The 14000-nt window shown below is 33.2% G+C and overlaps 1 protein-coding gene across 1 annotated transcript in view; it reads right to left on the bottom strand.

Moving 5' to 3' along the window:
- COP1 (COP1 E3 ubiquitin ligase) overlaps window positions 1-14000 on the bottom strand; it is a 301460-nt gene that overhangs the window by 175045 nt on the left and 112415 nt on the right. Inside the window, exons 7-9 of the mRNA XM_037825287.1 lie at window positions 13747-13806; window positions 12082-12158; window positions 6350-6407 (exon numbers count right to left, since the gene is read on the bottom strand). Of these exons, the coding sequence (XP_037681215.1) occupies window positions 6350-6407; window positions 12082-12158; window positions 13747-13806 (195 nt within the window). The remainder of the gene's footprint in view (window positions 1-6349; window positions 6408-12081; window positions 12159-13746; window positions 13807-14000) is intronic.

Here is a 14000-nt window from a genome sequence, read left to right as displayed (position 1 = left end):
AAAATAAACAGAAAGATACAAGGGCTGGAGAAAATGTGGAGAGGGATGTACTTATACCCTGTTGGTAGGGAAGTAGAACGATGCAGCCCATCTTGAGGACAGTATGGTGGTTTCACGGGAGGCTACGTATAGGGTTGCCATATGAATCTGCAACCCTGTTATTAGGTATATACTTTAAGAACTGAAAGCTGTGAGAGGAACAGACATATGCATTTTGGTGTTTACGGCCGCAGTATTCATGATTTGCAACGGATGGAGGTGGCCTAAGGGTACATCAACTAATAAACAGAAGGGCAATTTGTGGTGTATAAATACAAGAGAATATTGAGAGGCTGCAAGAATGGAGTTGTGAGGCATTCAACTAGGTTTATCAATCTTGAAGACATTATATGGAGTGAAATAATCCAAAAATGAAAAGACAAATATTGTAACGCCTCACTAAAATGGGCTAAATATAATGTGCAAACTCTGAGAACTGAATTTGAGACCAAAGGTTATCAGGGGAAGACCTATTATAAAGGTTCCTAGATTGTAATATCTTAATAGAAGTCACATGTATTCCTGAGTTGTTATGGTTATTTCTAAATTCTTAGATGCTGGGATCTTTGTGTATAACTTGGTTGGTCTCTGGAACTTGGATACCTGTGTGACACCTGTGACTCAGATATAGAGTTCTGCATCTATTTCAAGTCAGCATTACCCCATACAGCAACTGGTCAAAAAGCTGAAAAACAGATCCGACTTCTAGTAGAGATATGAATGAAGCTGTTCTGGTCAGGACTATGGCAAATCTAACTAAAGGGTAAGGGCAATATTGACTGTGTTTTAAAACTTCAACTTCTGTGTGAGAACAAAGGAAGAGATGTTTCTTTGGTGCAAAATTTGTATTTTTTGTAGCACACATCTAATTTAACTTGTGTGGTCAGGTGATTTGAACACCATAATTACATGGAATCTTGAAGAGAGAGTGAGAACTTGTTGGTTTGTAAAGGGTAGTGTGATACCCTAATACATCCCAGAATAATTTGGGCAGAAAATAAAAAAGTATTTGTAAAGCCCCCTTGAGGGACTGAAGAAAAATGTGGAAATATTAAACTTCCCCAGCTGGGGAATTCCTGATATTTTTACAAGAATTGGGGTCTACCAATTTAATAAGCCAAGCCCTTGATCTTGGGGTTTGCCCTTAATGAAACTTATCCCTGTAAAGGAGAAGCCAAGCCTACTTATAATTATGCCTAAGAGTCACCCCCAGACAACCTCTTTTGTTGCTCAGATGTGGCCTGTCTCTCATCCGACTCTGCAGGTAAACTCTTTCCTGTCCCTCTTTCTTCCCACATAGGACATGATTCCTGGGAATGGGCCTAGCCCTGGCATGGTGGGATTGAGAAAGCCTTCTTAGATCAAAAGGGGGAAGAGAAATGAAACAAAACAGATTTTCAGTGGCTGGGAGATTTCACATAAAGTCTAGAGGTCACTCTGGAGATTATTCTTATGCATTATATAGATATCCCTTTTTAGTTTTTAGTGTATTAGAAAAGCAAGAAGGAAATACCTGAAACTGAACTGTAATCCAGTAGCCTTGATTCTTGAAGATGATTTTATAAACACATAGCTTTTATGGTGTGACTGTGTAATTGTGAAACCTTATGAATGACACCCCCTTTATCCAGTGTTTGGACAGATGAGTAAGAAAATAAAGACAAAAAATAAATAACTAATACAAGGGATAAACAGTATGGGATGGTTTGGGTGTTCTCTATTTTTATTTTTGGAGTAATGAGAACGTTCAAAAAGTGATATTGGTAATGAATGCACAGCTATATAATGAGACTATTAACCACTGTACACTTTGGATGATTAACTGGTATGTGAATATATCTCAGTGAGACTGCATTAAAAAATTCAAATGGAGTCTGTGGATAAGATGTTGAGTCAAAGTTAACTTCTTAATTTTGTTGGTTAGATTGTGGTTATGAAGCAAAATAAATTTGTATTTAGGAATTATACACTGAAGGCGTAAAAGACATCATGCTTACAACTTACTGCCAGGTTCATATATGTTAACAACTAGAGAATCTTAGTCACGGGTACATGCAAATTTTCTGTGCTGTTTTCACAACTTTGATGTTAAATTTGAAATTATTTCAAAATAACCTTAACAATTAATGAATATATTTTTCATTTACAGTTTTTTAAAATAAGCAGAGTTTCATGAATAAACTAATGTCATTAACTGATTTTTTTTTTTTTTTTTTTTTTAATATATATGCTCTATCACACATAGTCTTGCAAACCAAAGTTAAGACACTGGAGAGTACCAACATGTTACTCTGCAGAACCAGTTACTTTCATTTATGAGAACCTCTCCTGTCATTTATATTTGAAATTCTCATGAATGTGTCATTTAACACAGATTTCTTACATGCTCATAATTTACAATTTCAAAATGAATTAGCCTGCTTAGTAACTAAATTCATGATCCTTCATACTTACAGACTTCAATGACTCAATCTCTCTTTACCTAAAGACCATAACATGAATCTTAAAATAAAAGTTAAGTAAAAGATGGTCAACAAGACAGAAAAATTTCTCAAGACCATACCAGACCAGGTTTTAACAGCTCCTCAATGATATGGAATTTCAAGTAGTAATATTTTAACTATAATAACAGCAACAATAATGATAATAAGAATAGTTAATGCTTGCACAGGACTTACTACAAGTCAGAGACTGCCATAAGCAGTTTACATTTACCATCCATACTAAATATTATTTTTTATACTTCTGTATTTATGCAAATACTAAATATAAATGTGCTTAATTACAATATGGAAATGTGTATAGTAACTATGTAGTTTTTTACTCAACCTTTAATAAGCCACTAATCTTTCAAAAACAATGACAGTGAGTTATCTTCTAGAGACTGATAAACAATTCCACTCATTAGTTGGGTGACGAGATCAAAAATGATCAAGAGAGTCATTTTTCTCTTGAGTTCCATCAGCCTTACAGCAAAATACAATACTACCATGTTGATTCAAAGCATCCTGAACATATCTAATCTGTTTTAAAATATGAAAACTACTAAATTCCCAAGTAAACCTCCCAATCCATAAGTTTCCCAGGTTCTATTTTGAAAGATGGTGTGTGTTTGTGTGTGTGTATGTGTTACTCCATAAGCTAAACATATAAAGTCAACTTTTTCCTACCAAACTAAATATTGATAATGTTCAAAAACTAGTTAAGGAAAACCCAAAAAGTCAGGTATACAAAGGACCATGGATTTATTTTGCAAAACAGTTAAGATTCTATAAGGAATAATACATTTTGTATACGGATTTCGTACTCTGCTGGGTAAAAGAAAAGGAAAAAACTGTAAGTGTGTAGTAATGAATCAACTTTAGCCAAAGAAAAGTGTGGCCTTTGTGCTGGCTCCTGGAGAGTAACTGCTAAACATCTGGAATTTCCCAATTGATGGGAATGTCCTTGTTAATCATTTCTCCCTGTCCATCCCAAACATATATGCTAAGGAGATGACTCAGGTTGAGTGGGGGAATTGGCCTTGCCAGAAAAAGGAACAATGTAATCAGAGGATTGGGGTTTTCGGCCATGTGACATCAGCCCAACCTCCAGGAAAGGTAGAGGTGCTGGAGACTGAGTGAAATCATGTGGCCAATGATTCAGTCAATCATACCTACATAATGAAACCCCAAGAAGAACTCTGGACCCTGAAGTTTGGGTAAGTGTTCCTAGTTGGCCTTACTGTTTGAATACTGTCATTCAGTGATGTGCTGGAAGAATGATGTGTCCTGACTCCAAGGAGAGGGAAAAGATAATGGAACCTTTGCATTTGGGATCTTCCAGACCTCACCTTATGCAGCTCTTTTCTTGGCTGGTTCTGATTAGTACCCTTTTGATTATAATAAAATTATAATCAGGAGTATAGCACTTTCCTGAGTTCTGCCTGTCATGTTAGTGAATTAGTTAACAACACAGAGTAGTGGTATTAAGTAATATAATGGCCTGCATTGGGCATTGCCAAGAGGGAACCCCTTTTTGAGAAAGGCTTTTCCAAAAGATAAAAACAACTGACCTGCAGAAGCTTTCAGCGAAAATGGAATCTACTCTACAGAACTAGATAAGCAACAACTGGAGACAAACTAGATTTGTTCCAGCAGAGAAAGCTTATTGTATACCTGCTCCCCATTCTGTAGGGCATCCCCCCACCAATGTAAAATGGAAACTTAATATGAGCCAACTGGAACATTTACTCATTGCTTCTGCATTTGCCCTCTATGAGCTTCCCCTTTTCACGCCCTCAGTAGAGCTCCCTTCTATTTTCTGAATGGGAATGCTGCCAGAACTCATGAATCGTTAAATAAAGCTATGAGATCCTAAATTTAATGTTCCTGAAAAGTTTTTCTTTTATTAGCATGAACCTCTAAATTTATAGCTGTCAGTCAGACGTGAGGTGGCCCTGGGAACCCCTGAACTTGCAGCTGATGTCTGAAGTGAGGGTAGTCTTGTAGAGGACTGTGCCCTTAATCTGTGATGTTAAGAGCCAGGTTGTTGCAATAAGTTAATGATAAACAAGTAAACAGATTATAAGTCTACAGTTCAAATTTCTCCAATCCAATATGGTAGCCAATAGCTATATGCAACTATTTAAAATTAAATTTTAATTAATTAAAATTAAGTTAAATTAAAAATTTAATTAATCAACACACTAGCCACAATTCAAGTACTCTATAGCCACATGTGGCTAGTGGATACTGTATTGAACAGAATAGAGTGCACAGCATTTCCATTCTTACAGAAAGTTCTATTCAACAGTGGTAATCAGACATGTTAGGATTTTTAAAACATCAGCTATGTTAATGTCCTTTTTTTATGTCAAGAGAAAGGTTTCTATTTGTCATGAATACATTTTTTAATATTACATAAACTTTCTTTAGTAGTAAAAATACAAAAAGAATTCTGACTCAAAATCCCTCATGACTCATTGTCAAATAGCTTGACTCCCATTTCATTGATACATGTTTAAAAGCACAGATAATACATAACCACTGATCTATAACTACCAAAGTTAAAAACAAAGAACTTGATCAAGCAATTAACTCTCAAAGGGAAGTCATTATCCATTGGAAAAATCAAGAAACACTTGGAATAAATATAAAAATGTGGTAAGACACAGATGACACAATACATATCAAAGCATCCTCCATGATGCCAATCACACAGTAAACGTGCAATAAATGGGAAAAGTAAATAATGAAATAACTGCACATCCTAGGTATGTTATTTGATGTTCACATATTAAATTATTTACATATTTTCTAGTTACACAAACTAACCATGAAAGTAAGAGAGGCAGTCGTTCAAGTACTGGGAAAAGGAATAAACCAAAACCATACCATCCAAAAGGATTTACTTTCACTTTGATAAAAATAATTTCAAAATTTCATATTTATTCACATAAATGAACACACAAATGACTATGTATTAAAAATTCCTCATTTTTTTTTCTTTTGCTCTAAAGGATAATAATACAACTTATAAAATCTACCTAACAGTTAGGGATTAGATAATAGCACTGGATCAGTGTTAACTTTCATAATTTTAAAATTGTATTGTGGTTACATAAGACAATGACCCCGCCTACCCCATTTTGATAAGGATCCACAGATAAAGTGGACATTCTATGTGCACCTTAATCAAGCAATTCAGAGAAAAAAGCAATATGCATACATATGTAGAAGACAGAGGACAAGGATGATATAGCACATGAAATAAAATACAAACAGTGGGAGAATTTTGCTGAAGGCTATAAAGGAATTCATTTTACTATTTCTGTAACTTTTCTCTAAGTCAAAATTATTTCAAAATAAAAAGGTTTTTAAAAAAATCATGTCAGGACTCAAAAGTAATAACAGTATTCCCAAGTCACAGATGACGGGAATGAAAGTCAAAAAAAATCATGCAATTAATTAGAAGTCTGTATGCCACAGAAAAGCCTAATGTTTCAACATAATGACATGAACATCAAAACTGTAACTTTCATCTCTCTGGGAGAAACCATGCCCTGATTATTCATAATTAATTCTTAAAGTATTTCCTTTCTCATGGTATAATATTACCAAAATGTTAAGAAAAAATTTAAACTTTTATTATTGATGAGCAAATAATAGCAGATTCTATCATTATACATCAGAGCTATTTAATTCCTATTCAATGCTAGAGCACTCAAAACGTGTCTTTATGACAAAACATTTCATTAATCTATTATTTTACACCTCAGGTGATTATATTCATGGTACCACTAAAACATACTGTTAAATATATCATTTACCTGAGAACTGCCACTGAAACCTGGAGGTTGGCTGTATTCTGTGGAATCAATAATACTACTGCAAATAAAGAGAGAAAAATGTGATTCCAGTGTTTGCATTATTTTATCAATAGAAAACCTAGAGCTAAAATATCTTATATGTAAACCAAGTATTACCAATTTCTAAACAAAGAAAATTCATTGCCAAAAATTTAATAAGGCATCATATAAAAACTTAACCATTAAGCAAAAATGAGCAAATGTTTTAGTAATTTATCCCTTCACCCCACCACCTCAAACTTACACACCATGAATGAATGCCAAAAGGGAATACTCACAAGACAGACACATACACAGATTTCTTCTATTTCCTTTTCAGATAGTTTAGTAAGTTATTTATTACAAAGAGATTATTCACATCTAGTCTAAGAATGTTTTACTCTAAACAAAATCATCACGTGAAAAAAATATATTAGACAAAAAAGTTTACTTTTATTATTCAAGTGAAGTTTGAACTAAAATGTTCTTTAAAATGCCTAGAATTGTAATAATAACCTAAAAAAACAGATCACAATCATGTTTATAACGGCACAATCAGATAAAAGGAACAATTTCACTTGACAACAGGTAAAAAGAGACCCTGCTTACCTACCATTCTCCAATTTATACATTATTCAACACAAATTGGGGTGAAAAACTAACATGTAAACTATAGTTTATGCTACAAATTCTGGAGGCTTTCTTCCTCAGAACCTAAAGCAAAATAAAAAGGCCCTGAGAGCAGCAGCCTTATTTTGGAACTAATTACAATATGGGGTATTTGGGCTGGATGAGGGCTTAAAAATGTTAAAAATTCAACTCATTTATCAAAGAAATAACATCACACAAGCACTCAACTCCACCCCAATAAATCATGACTGATAGTTATTTTAGCCTATTATATATAAGGCACTGTGTCAAATGCTCAGAGAAAAATATGGGAGTGTGAGGCTATTTCATAAATAAAGGTGTGACCCACCTTATTCAGGATGGAACTTAATCCTATTACTGGAGTCCTTTGTAAGTGGAGGGGAGAGGGAGAGCATATAACCTAATGAATTCCCGTCATTTAAGCCAAACCATTTCATGGTATCTAGTTTAAACAGCCTGGAAAACTAAACAGATTTTGGTACAAGAAGTATGTGGTGCTGCTATTGCAAATATCAAAAATGTGGAAATAGCTTTGGTAACCACAAAAAATATCTGCAAAATATTCACAGAAGGAAATCAGAAAGGACTCTAAATGATTCACTGTGAAAGATCAACTAAGAAGAAAGCCCTATATCATAGGTAGTTACCTTAAATGTAAACAGCAATCAAAAGGCAGTGATTGGGAGAATTGGAAAAAAAAAGAGGCACGAACTAACCATATGCTATTTACAAGACACTCATCTTAAATTCAAAGACACAATTACATTGAAAGTGAAAGGGTATTAAAAAAAATTCCAAGCAAATAGTAACCAAAACACAGCTAAGATGCCTATACTACCGTAAGTCAAAAGCTGTCACAAAAGACAAAAATAGAAATGACATATTATTGATAAAAGGGTCAATTCATCAAGAAAATTAAACAATTATAAATATATATGCATGTAACAGCAGAGATTTGAAAAGAGAAATAAATGGTTTTACATTAGTAGAAGACTTCAACATACCACTTTCAATAATGGATAGAATATCTAGACTAAAATCAATAAGGCAAGAGAAGACTTCAACAATGCCATAAACCAGCTACACATAACAGACATTTATAGAACAATTCATAAAACAGCAGCAAAATATGCATTCTTCTCAAATGCACATGGGTCATCTACTAAGACAGACCATATATTAGGTCACAAAACAATTCTTGAAAATTTTTTTCCAACACTGAAATCATCCAGTGTATCTCTCCAATGGCAACGGAATGAAGTTAGGTATCAGAAAAAGAGAGGGACCTGGAAAATTCACATATATGTGGAAACTAAATAATATGCAATCAATGGGCCAAAACTTGGAAGCAACACAACTGCCCATCAAGAGATGAATGGATAAACAAAACGTGGTATACAGATAAAAAGGAATATTATATAAACATTAAAAGGAATGAAGTTTTGATACATGCTACAACATAGATCCTGAAGACATCATGTTGAGTGAAATGAGCCAGACACAAAATAACAAATATTATATGATCTCATGTCTTTGAAGTAATTAAAATATGCAAATTCATAGTCAGAAATTAGAATATAGTACAGGAGGAAGGGGTGGGGGTGGAGAATGAGAAGTTAATGTCTAATTGGTATAGAGTTTCTGTTTGGGTAATGGAAAAGTTTTGGTAATGGATGGTGATGATGGTAGGAAAACATTGTGAATTAATTCGCACTACTGAATTATATATTTGAAAATGGTTAAAATGGGAAATTTAGGATATATATAAAACCTGAATAAAAATTTTGAAAAAAAATTCATGTGTACAGGTAAATTTTGGACTTCAGTTATTAATACAATCATAATACTTGTTCATAAATTGTAACAAAGGTGTAGAAGTGTACAACACAAAGAGTTAACCCTAAAGTAAACTATGGGCTTTAGTTATTAATACAATTACAATATTTGTTCATGAATTGTAACAAAGGCACCACACTAATGCAAAATAATAATAGAGAAAATTGTGTGTGTTGAGGGCAGGGGTATATGGGAACTCGGTACTTTCTACATGTTTTTACTGTAAACCTACAACTACTCTAATAAAATTGAAAACCACCACCACCACCACCAATGGAGCCAAGAAGAAATCACAAGGACATGAAGAAATCTGAAACAAATGAAAATGAAAACACAACATACCAAAACGTATGGCATATGGCAAAAGCAGTGTTGAGAGGGAAATTTGTAGCTCTAAATGGTTACATTAAAAAAAGAAGATCTCAAATCAGAGACCTAACCTCAGAACTGGAGGATCTAGAGAAAGAAGAGCAAACTAAACTCAAAAGCGAACCAAAGGAAGGAAATAACAAAGATTAGAGCTGAGATAAATTAAGCAGAGAATAATAAAGCAACAGACAGAATCAACAAAATCAAAAGTTGATTCTTTGAGAAGATCAACAAAATCAACAAATCTTTTATCTAGAGAGACACAGAAAAAAAAGACAGAGGATGCAAAAACTAAATTAAAGAGGTAACATTACTCCGAACCCACAAAAACAAAAGGGATTATAAAGTGATACTATGAAACATTGCAAGCCAACAAATTAGATGACCTAGATGAAATGGACAAAATCCTAGAAACACAATTATTTGAAATGAGAAGACAACATAGGAGACCTTAACAAACCAATAACAAGTTAAGAGATTGAATTATAATCAAAAACCTTCCAAAAAAGAAAAGTCCAGGAACAGACGGCTTCACTGGTGAATTATACCAATCATTCAAAGAATAATTAACACCAGTCCTCCTTAAACACTTCCAAAAAAAACTGAAAAGGAAGGAACACGTCTTAACTCATTCAATAAGGCTAGCATGACCCTAATACTAAAGCCAGATGAAGGTATCACAAGAAAAGAAAATTACAAACTAGTTTTACTTATGAATATATATGCAAAACCTCAAAATACTAGCAAACTGAATCCAAAAGCACCTTAATCTTGAGATTCATTTTCACCAGAGTATTTAAGGACTTAATCATTTTTCCCAAGGCTCTCCCTCAATCCTAGAGTGACATTCAAATCACCCGTTTAGATAAAATATGAAATCACTCTAGTAGAAAATATCATGTTGCCTATTTTCCAACTTCAAGTTCTAACCAGTCTATTTCTAACTGAATTTCATTTAACAATAGCTATAAATGTAATTTTAGCAATTCTCCAACATTTTCATTGACTTCATCAAATCTGCTCTACTGTACAACTGAACCACTTCTCACCTCTTACATCAATAAAATTCTGATCCAAGCCATCATCTCCTCTCTCCTGTAGTATTGTAATAGCTTCCTAACTTTTCTCCCTGCTTTTAATGGGGGACAGGGCGTGCAAGGAGGATGGATACAAATAGTCTTGTCTCTCTATTTTCTACATGGGAACTTCAGTGACATCTTAAAATATAAACTGGATCCTGCTCAAAATTCTCCAATGACTTTCCATCTTCATTCGTGTGTCAGCTTAAATGTCATTTCCTTGGAGAAGCCTGCCTATCCAAACTAAAAGAGTAACAACTTGCAAACCCTAATTTTTCTTCCTACTGTACTACTCATATGTCACATACTACTACTGTGTTATATTTGTTTGTTTAGTTATCTCCCCAACCTCCACACTCACCCCACAAAACATAAGCTCCATGAGAGCAGGGACTTTGGCAGATTTTTCATGCTAGATTTAACACCTAGAACAGTGATTAGCATGTACTACACATTTTCAAATGTTTATAAATCCAACAATCAGTGAGAGACTGATTAATAAAAACCTAGACACAATAGACAGAAATATATGCTTCTGTTACAGAGGGATATGACAATGAGAAATGTCAGTTTATTAGTGACTTTTCTTTTTGATATTACAACTTCTGCTTTCCTGTAGACACTCACATAATAAATATTCCACTGACAAAGATCCCATGTATATCAGGAAGTAAATACCATGCTTAAAGATAACAATATTCTGCAGATTTAGTCATTCCCAATGTTTTAAAAAAGATAAAATATGGAAGAAGACAAGTTGAATTACACAGCTAAAATGACTCTATGATCAACTAGAACTCACAAGGATTCTCTATATGGTAAAGGGAAAAAAAACCAAACCTTCCAGAAATAATCCTTACCTACAACATAACCCTGCCGGTTTTCCCACATATCACAGGAACTCAGACAAAAGATAGGTTTCCTGAACTTAGAGATTCTGAAGGCTAGTGTTATCCTTTATACTGGCATTGTACTGTCCAATATTTTACATGTTTTTCTAACTATTTATCTAAAATGCTTCCATTGGGCCATTATTTTAAACTGATTAGCAAGTTAAAAAATGAGTGATTTCATGTAAAATTGCTCTTACTTTGAACATTTCAAGTATAAAAGTACAAAATTCAAAATTTAAGTGGTACACATTTCATGAAATAGGATTTTATATCTAGAAGGGACCGGAAACTCTCACTGTATTCCACAAACACTTCATGAATGAACCAGGCACTATTCTAAATGCTATAAAAACAGTTGTGAGAAAGATAAATAATCCCTGCATATAGAAGGTAAGACATAATTAATAACCTGGTAGATACAGAGAATTATAAGAAAATAAAACAGAGATCTTGTCTAATGTCCTCATTTTAAATCTGGGGAAAGTAACTTGCCCATGAAAATTCAAGTAGTTAGGGGAAAAGTCAAGTAACTTTATCACATTTTTCCCTACTATTACCATTTCATTATTCTCAAATTACAGACTTTTTGTGTCTTTAGACTTTAATCACAATATATTTAAAGCTACCATTATTTCAAGGAATTCACCAATTTTTAATCCAACTGTGAATTCATAATATTATAATATTCTACTCACTAACTCTTCCGGGTATGAAAATTCAAAGTATTAAGAAAACAGATGGGCTACCTGAATCTAATTTCTAGATCATGACCAAAAGTAATGCTGCTGGGGTTCCATACATTGTATGAAATGGCTCCCAAAGACCAGTAGCATATGTGCACTCTGTATCATAAATGCTAAGCATTAACACATATGAAGTTTTGTACCTGTGTGATGGAGAGGGAGCTTCAAATTGAGGCACTGTGCTATCCTCACTAACAGGAGAATATAAGCCGCTCATTTCCTGAAAGAACAAATATTTGAGTTATAGAAGATACTCAAGATGGAATATATGTAAGTCAAAGAGATACGACATTATTTTCCTTTCCAATCATCAGGTTTCATCAGTACCTTATACTCTCAATACCCAAATTTCTCAAGCTCTCCTCTCCACAGAGTACAAAAGCAAGGCTTACAGAGAAGTTGAGACAAGCTTTTTATAAATTGGTACACATTCTTACTCCGTATCTCTAGTTCTTTAATAAACACTGCTTATCACCACTGAAGCTAACAAATGCAGAAAAAGACAAAAGAAATGTAAATATTTTCAATGAGATCTATGGAATACTATGTGAAGAATGAACAATAAGGTCAGGAATTTGAAGTAAACAATGGTTTTTTTTGCCAATCATTAATTTAGGAGATTATTGCTAAATAATAAGATAAGTATGATAGTATAGTAACTGGATCATCAGATTCAACTTTTTAAATTTGTTTTTAAAATTTATTTCTTAGAACATTCATAGGTTTACAGAAAATTCATGCGGAAAGTACAAAAATCATGCACAGGGAACACAGAGGTTTAACTTTGTAAAGTACAAAAACCATGATACAGTGAGTCTCTACCTAAAAAATTTCCTCTACAAATATTAAGTAACAGTTCTCTAATACAAACATTAATTTTGTTTAATAATAACTTAAACTCTAACTTTCAGTTATTAACCCAGAGAAAAAGCCTCCTAATCAATTTTTATTATTACATAAATTCTGCCTCTGAATAATACAGACAACCTGACCTCCTTTTATATGTGCTACATTTTGATTAGTGGAAAAATTAAGAAAATTTTAAAACTCTATTAAAAATGCATAATCAGGTAGGATTATTAATGGCTAATTCATGCTTAGCTCAAACATATAGCCAAGAACATTATATAAAAACAGAAACAAGTTAGGAATGTAACATGGATGTTGAACTTTTACTAAAATGTAAAACCCAATATAATTTAATATGTTCTACATATCAGCAAGAGAAAATAAAAACACATTTGAATAATTTAAAACACATGCTAAATTTAAATATAGCTGAAGGTACTGTACTTATGTCATAATAGTCTGTGTTCCCCCAAAGGATCTTCCCATGGATTTCTATTAATAAACTGTATTATACTACAAATTCCTAAGATATTGGTAACATTTTCTCATATCTCTTTTTTAATTTACCTTAGCATCTAGTAATGCACAGGAGATAGGTATAAATTATTTACTTAATAAAACACAATGGCCACAAATCATTTAATAGTAAAAACTGAGGGTTTTGTTAGAGCTGATGTACGTTAACATGATGACATTCCAAGAAAACTGATATTTTTTCAATCTAACAGAGAAGAATTATGGCAATAAAAACACTGTGAAAACAAATTCAGACTACATTTTATCATCAAGAAAGTACTCAGAATGCTTTTTCTACAAAAATGCACTCTCAGTAAAGTAACATCCGTTACTTTCTCCATAACCAATGTCAATTCCATAAATTTAATACAAAACCTTAAAGGAAAGGTGACAATTTCATGAAAATGAAAAACTGCTTGAGATGCAAAAATATGATTTCTTACTTCCACTCTTTTAATATCCTCTTCCAGAACACTCAGCTCCTTCTGGATCTGTTCCAGTTGCTATACATAAAAAAGGAGAAAAAAAAACTAAACGAAACCATATTGGCATCACCACAATGATAAAATAACTGTACATTTGGAAAATAATTTCAAGGAAACTGGGCAATAATGCCAGGTGGGGATGAAAAAGTACAGGCAAAATAAGCTGGAATTTCCCACATTAAACTGCAAAAGTGGAGCCCAAATCTTGAAGG

The sequence above is a fragment of the Choloepus didactylus genome, chromosome 2, assembly GCF_015220235.1.
Source record: "Choloepus didactylus isolate mChoDid1 chromosome 2, mChoDid1.pri, whole genome shotgun sequence".
NCBI classification, from domain to species: Eukaryota; Metazoa; Chordata; class Mammalia; order Pilosa; family Megalonychidae; genus Choloepus; species Choloepus didactylus.
Note: the sequence above shows the minus strand (reverse complement) of the source record. Positions and strands in the feature narration are given on the sequence as shown.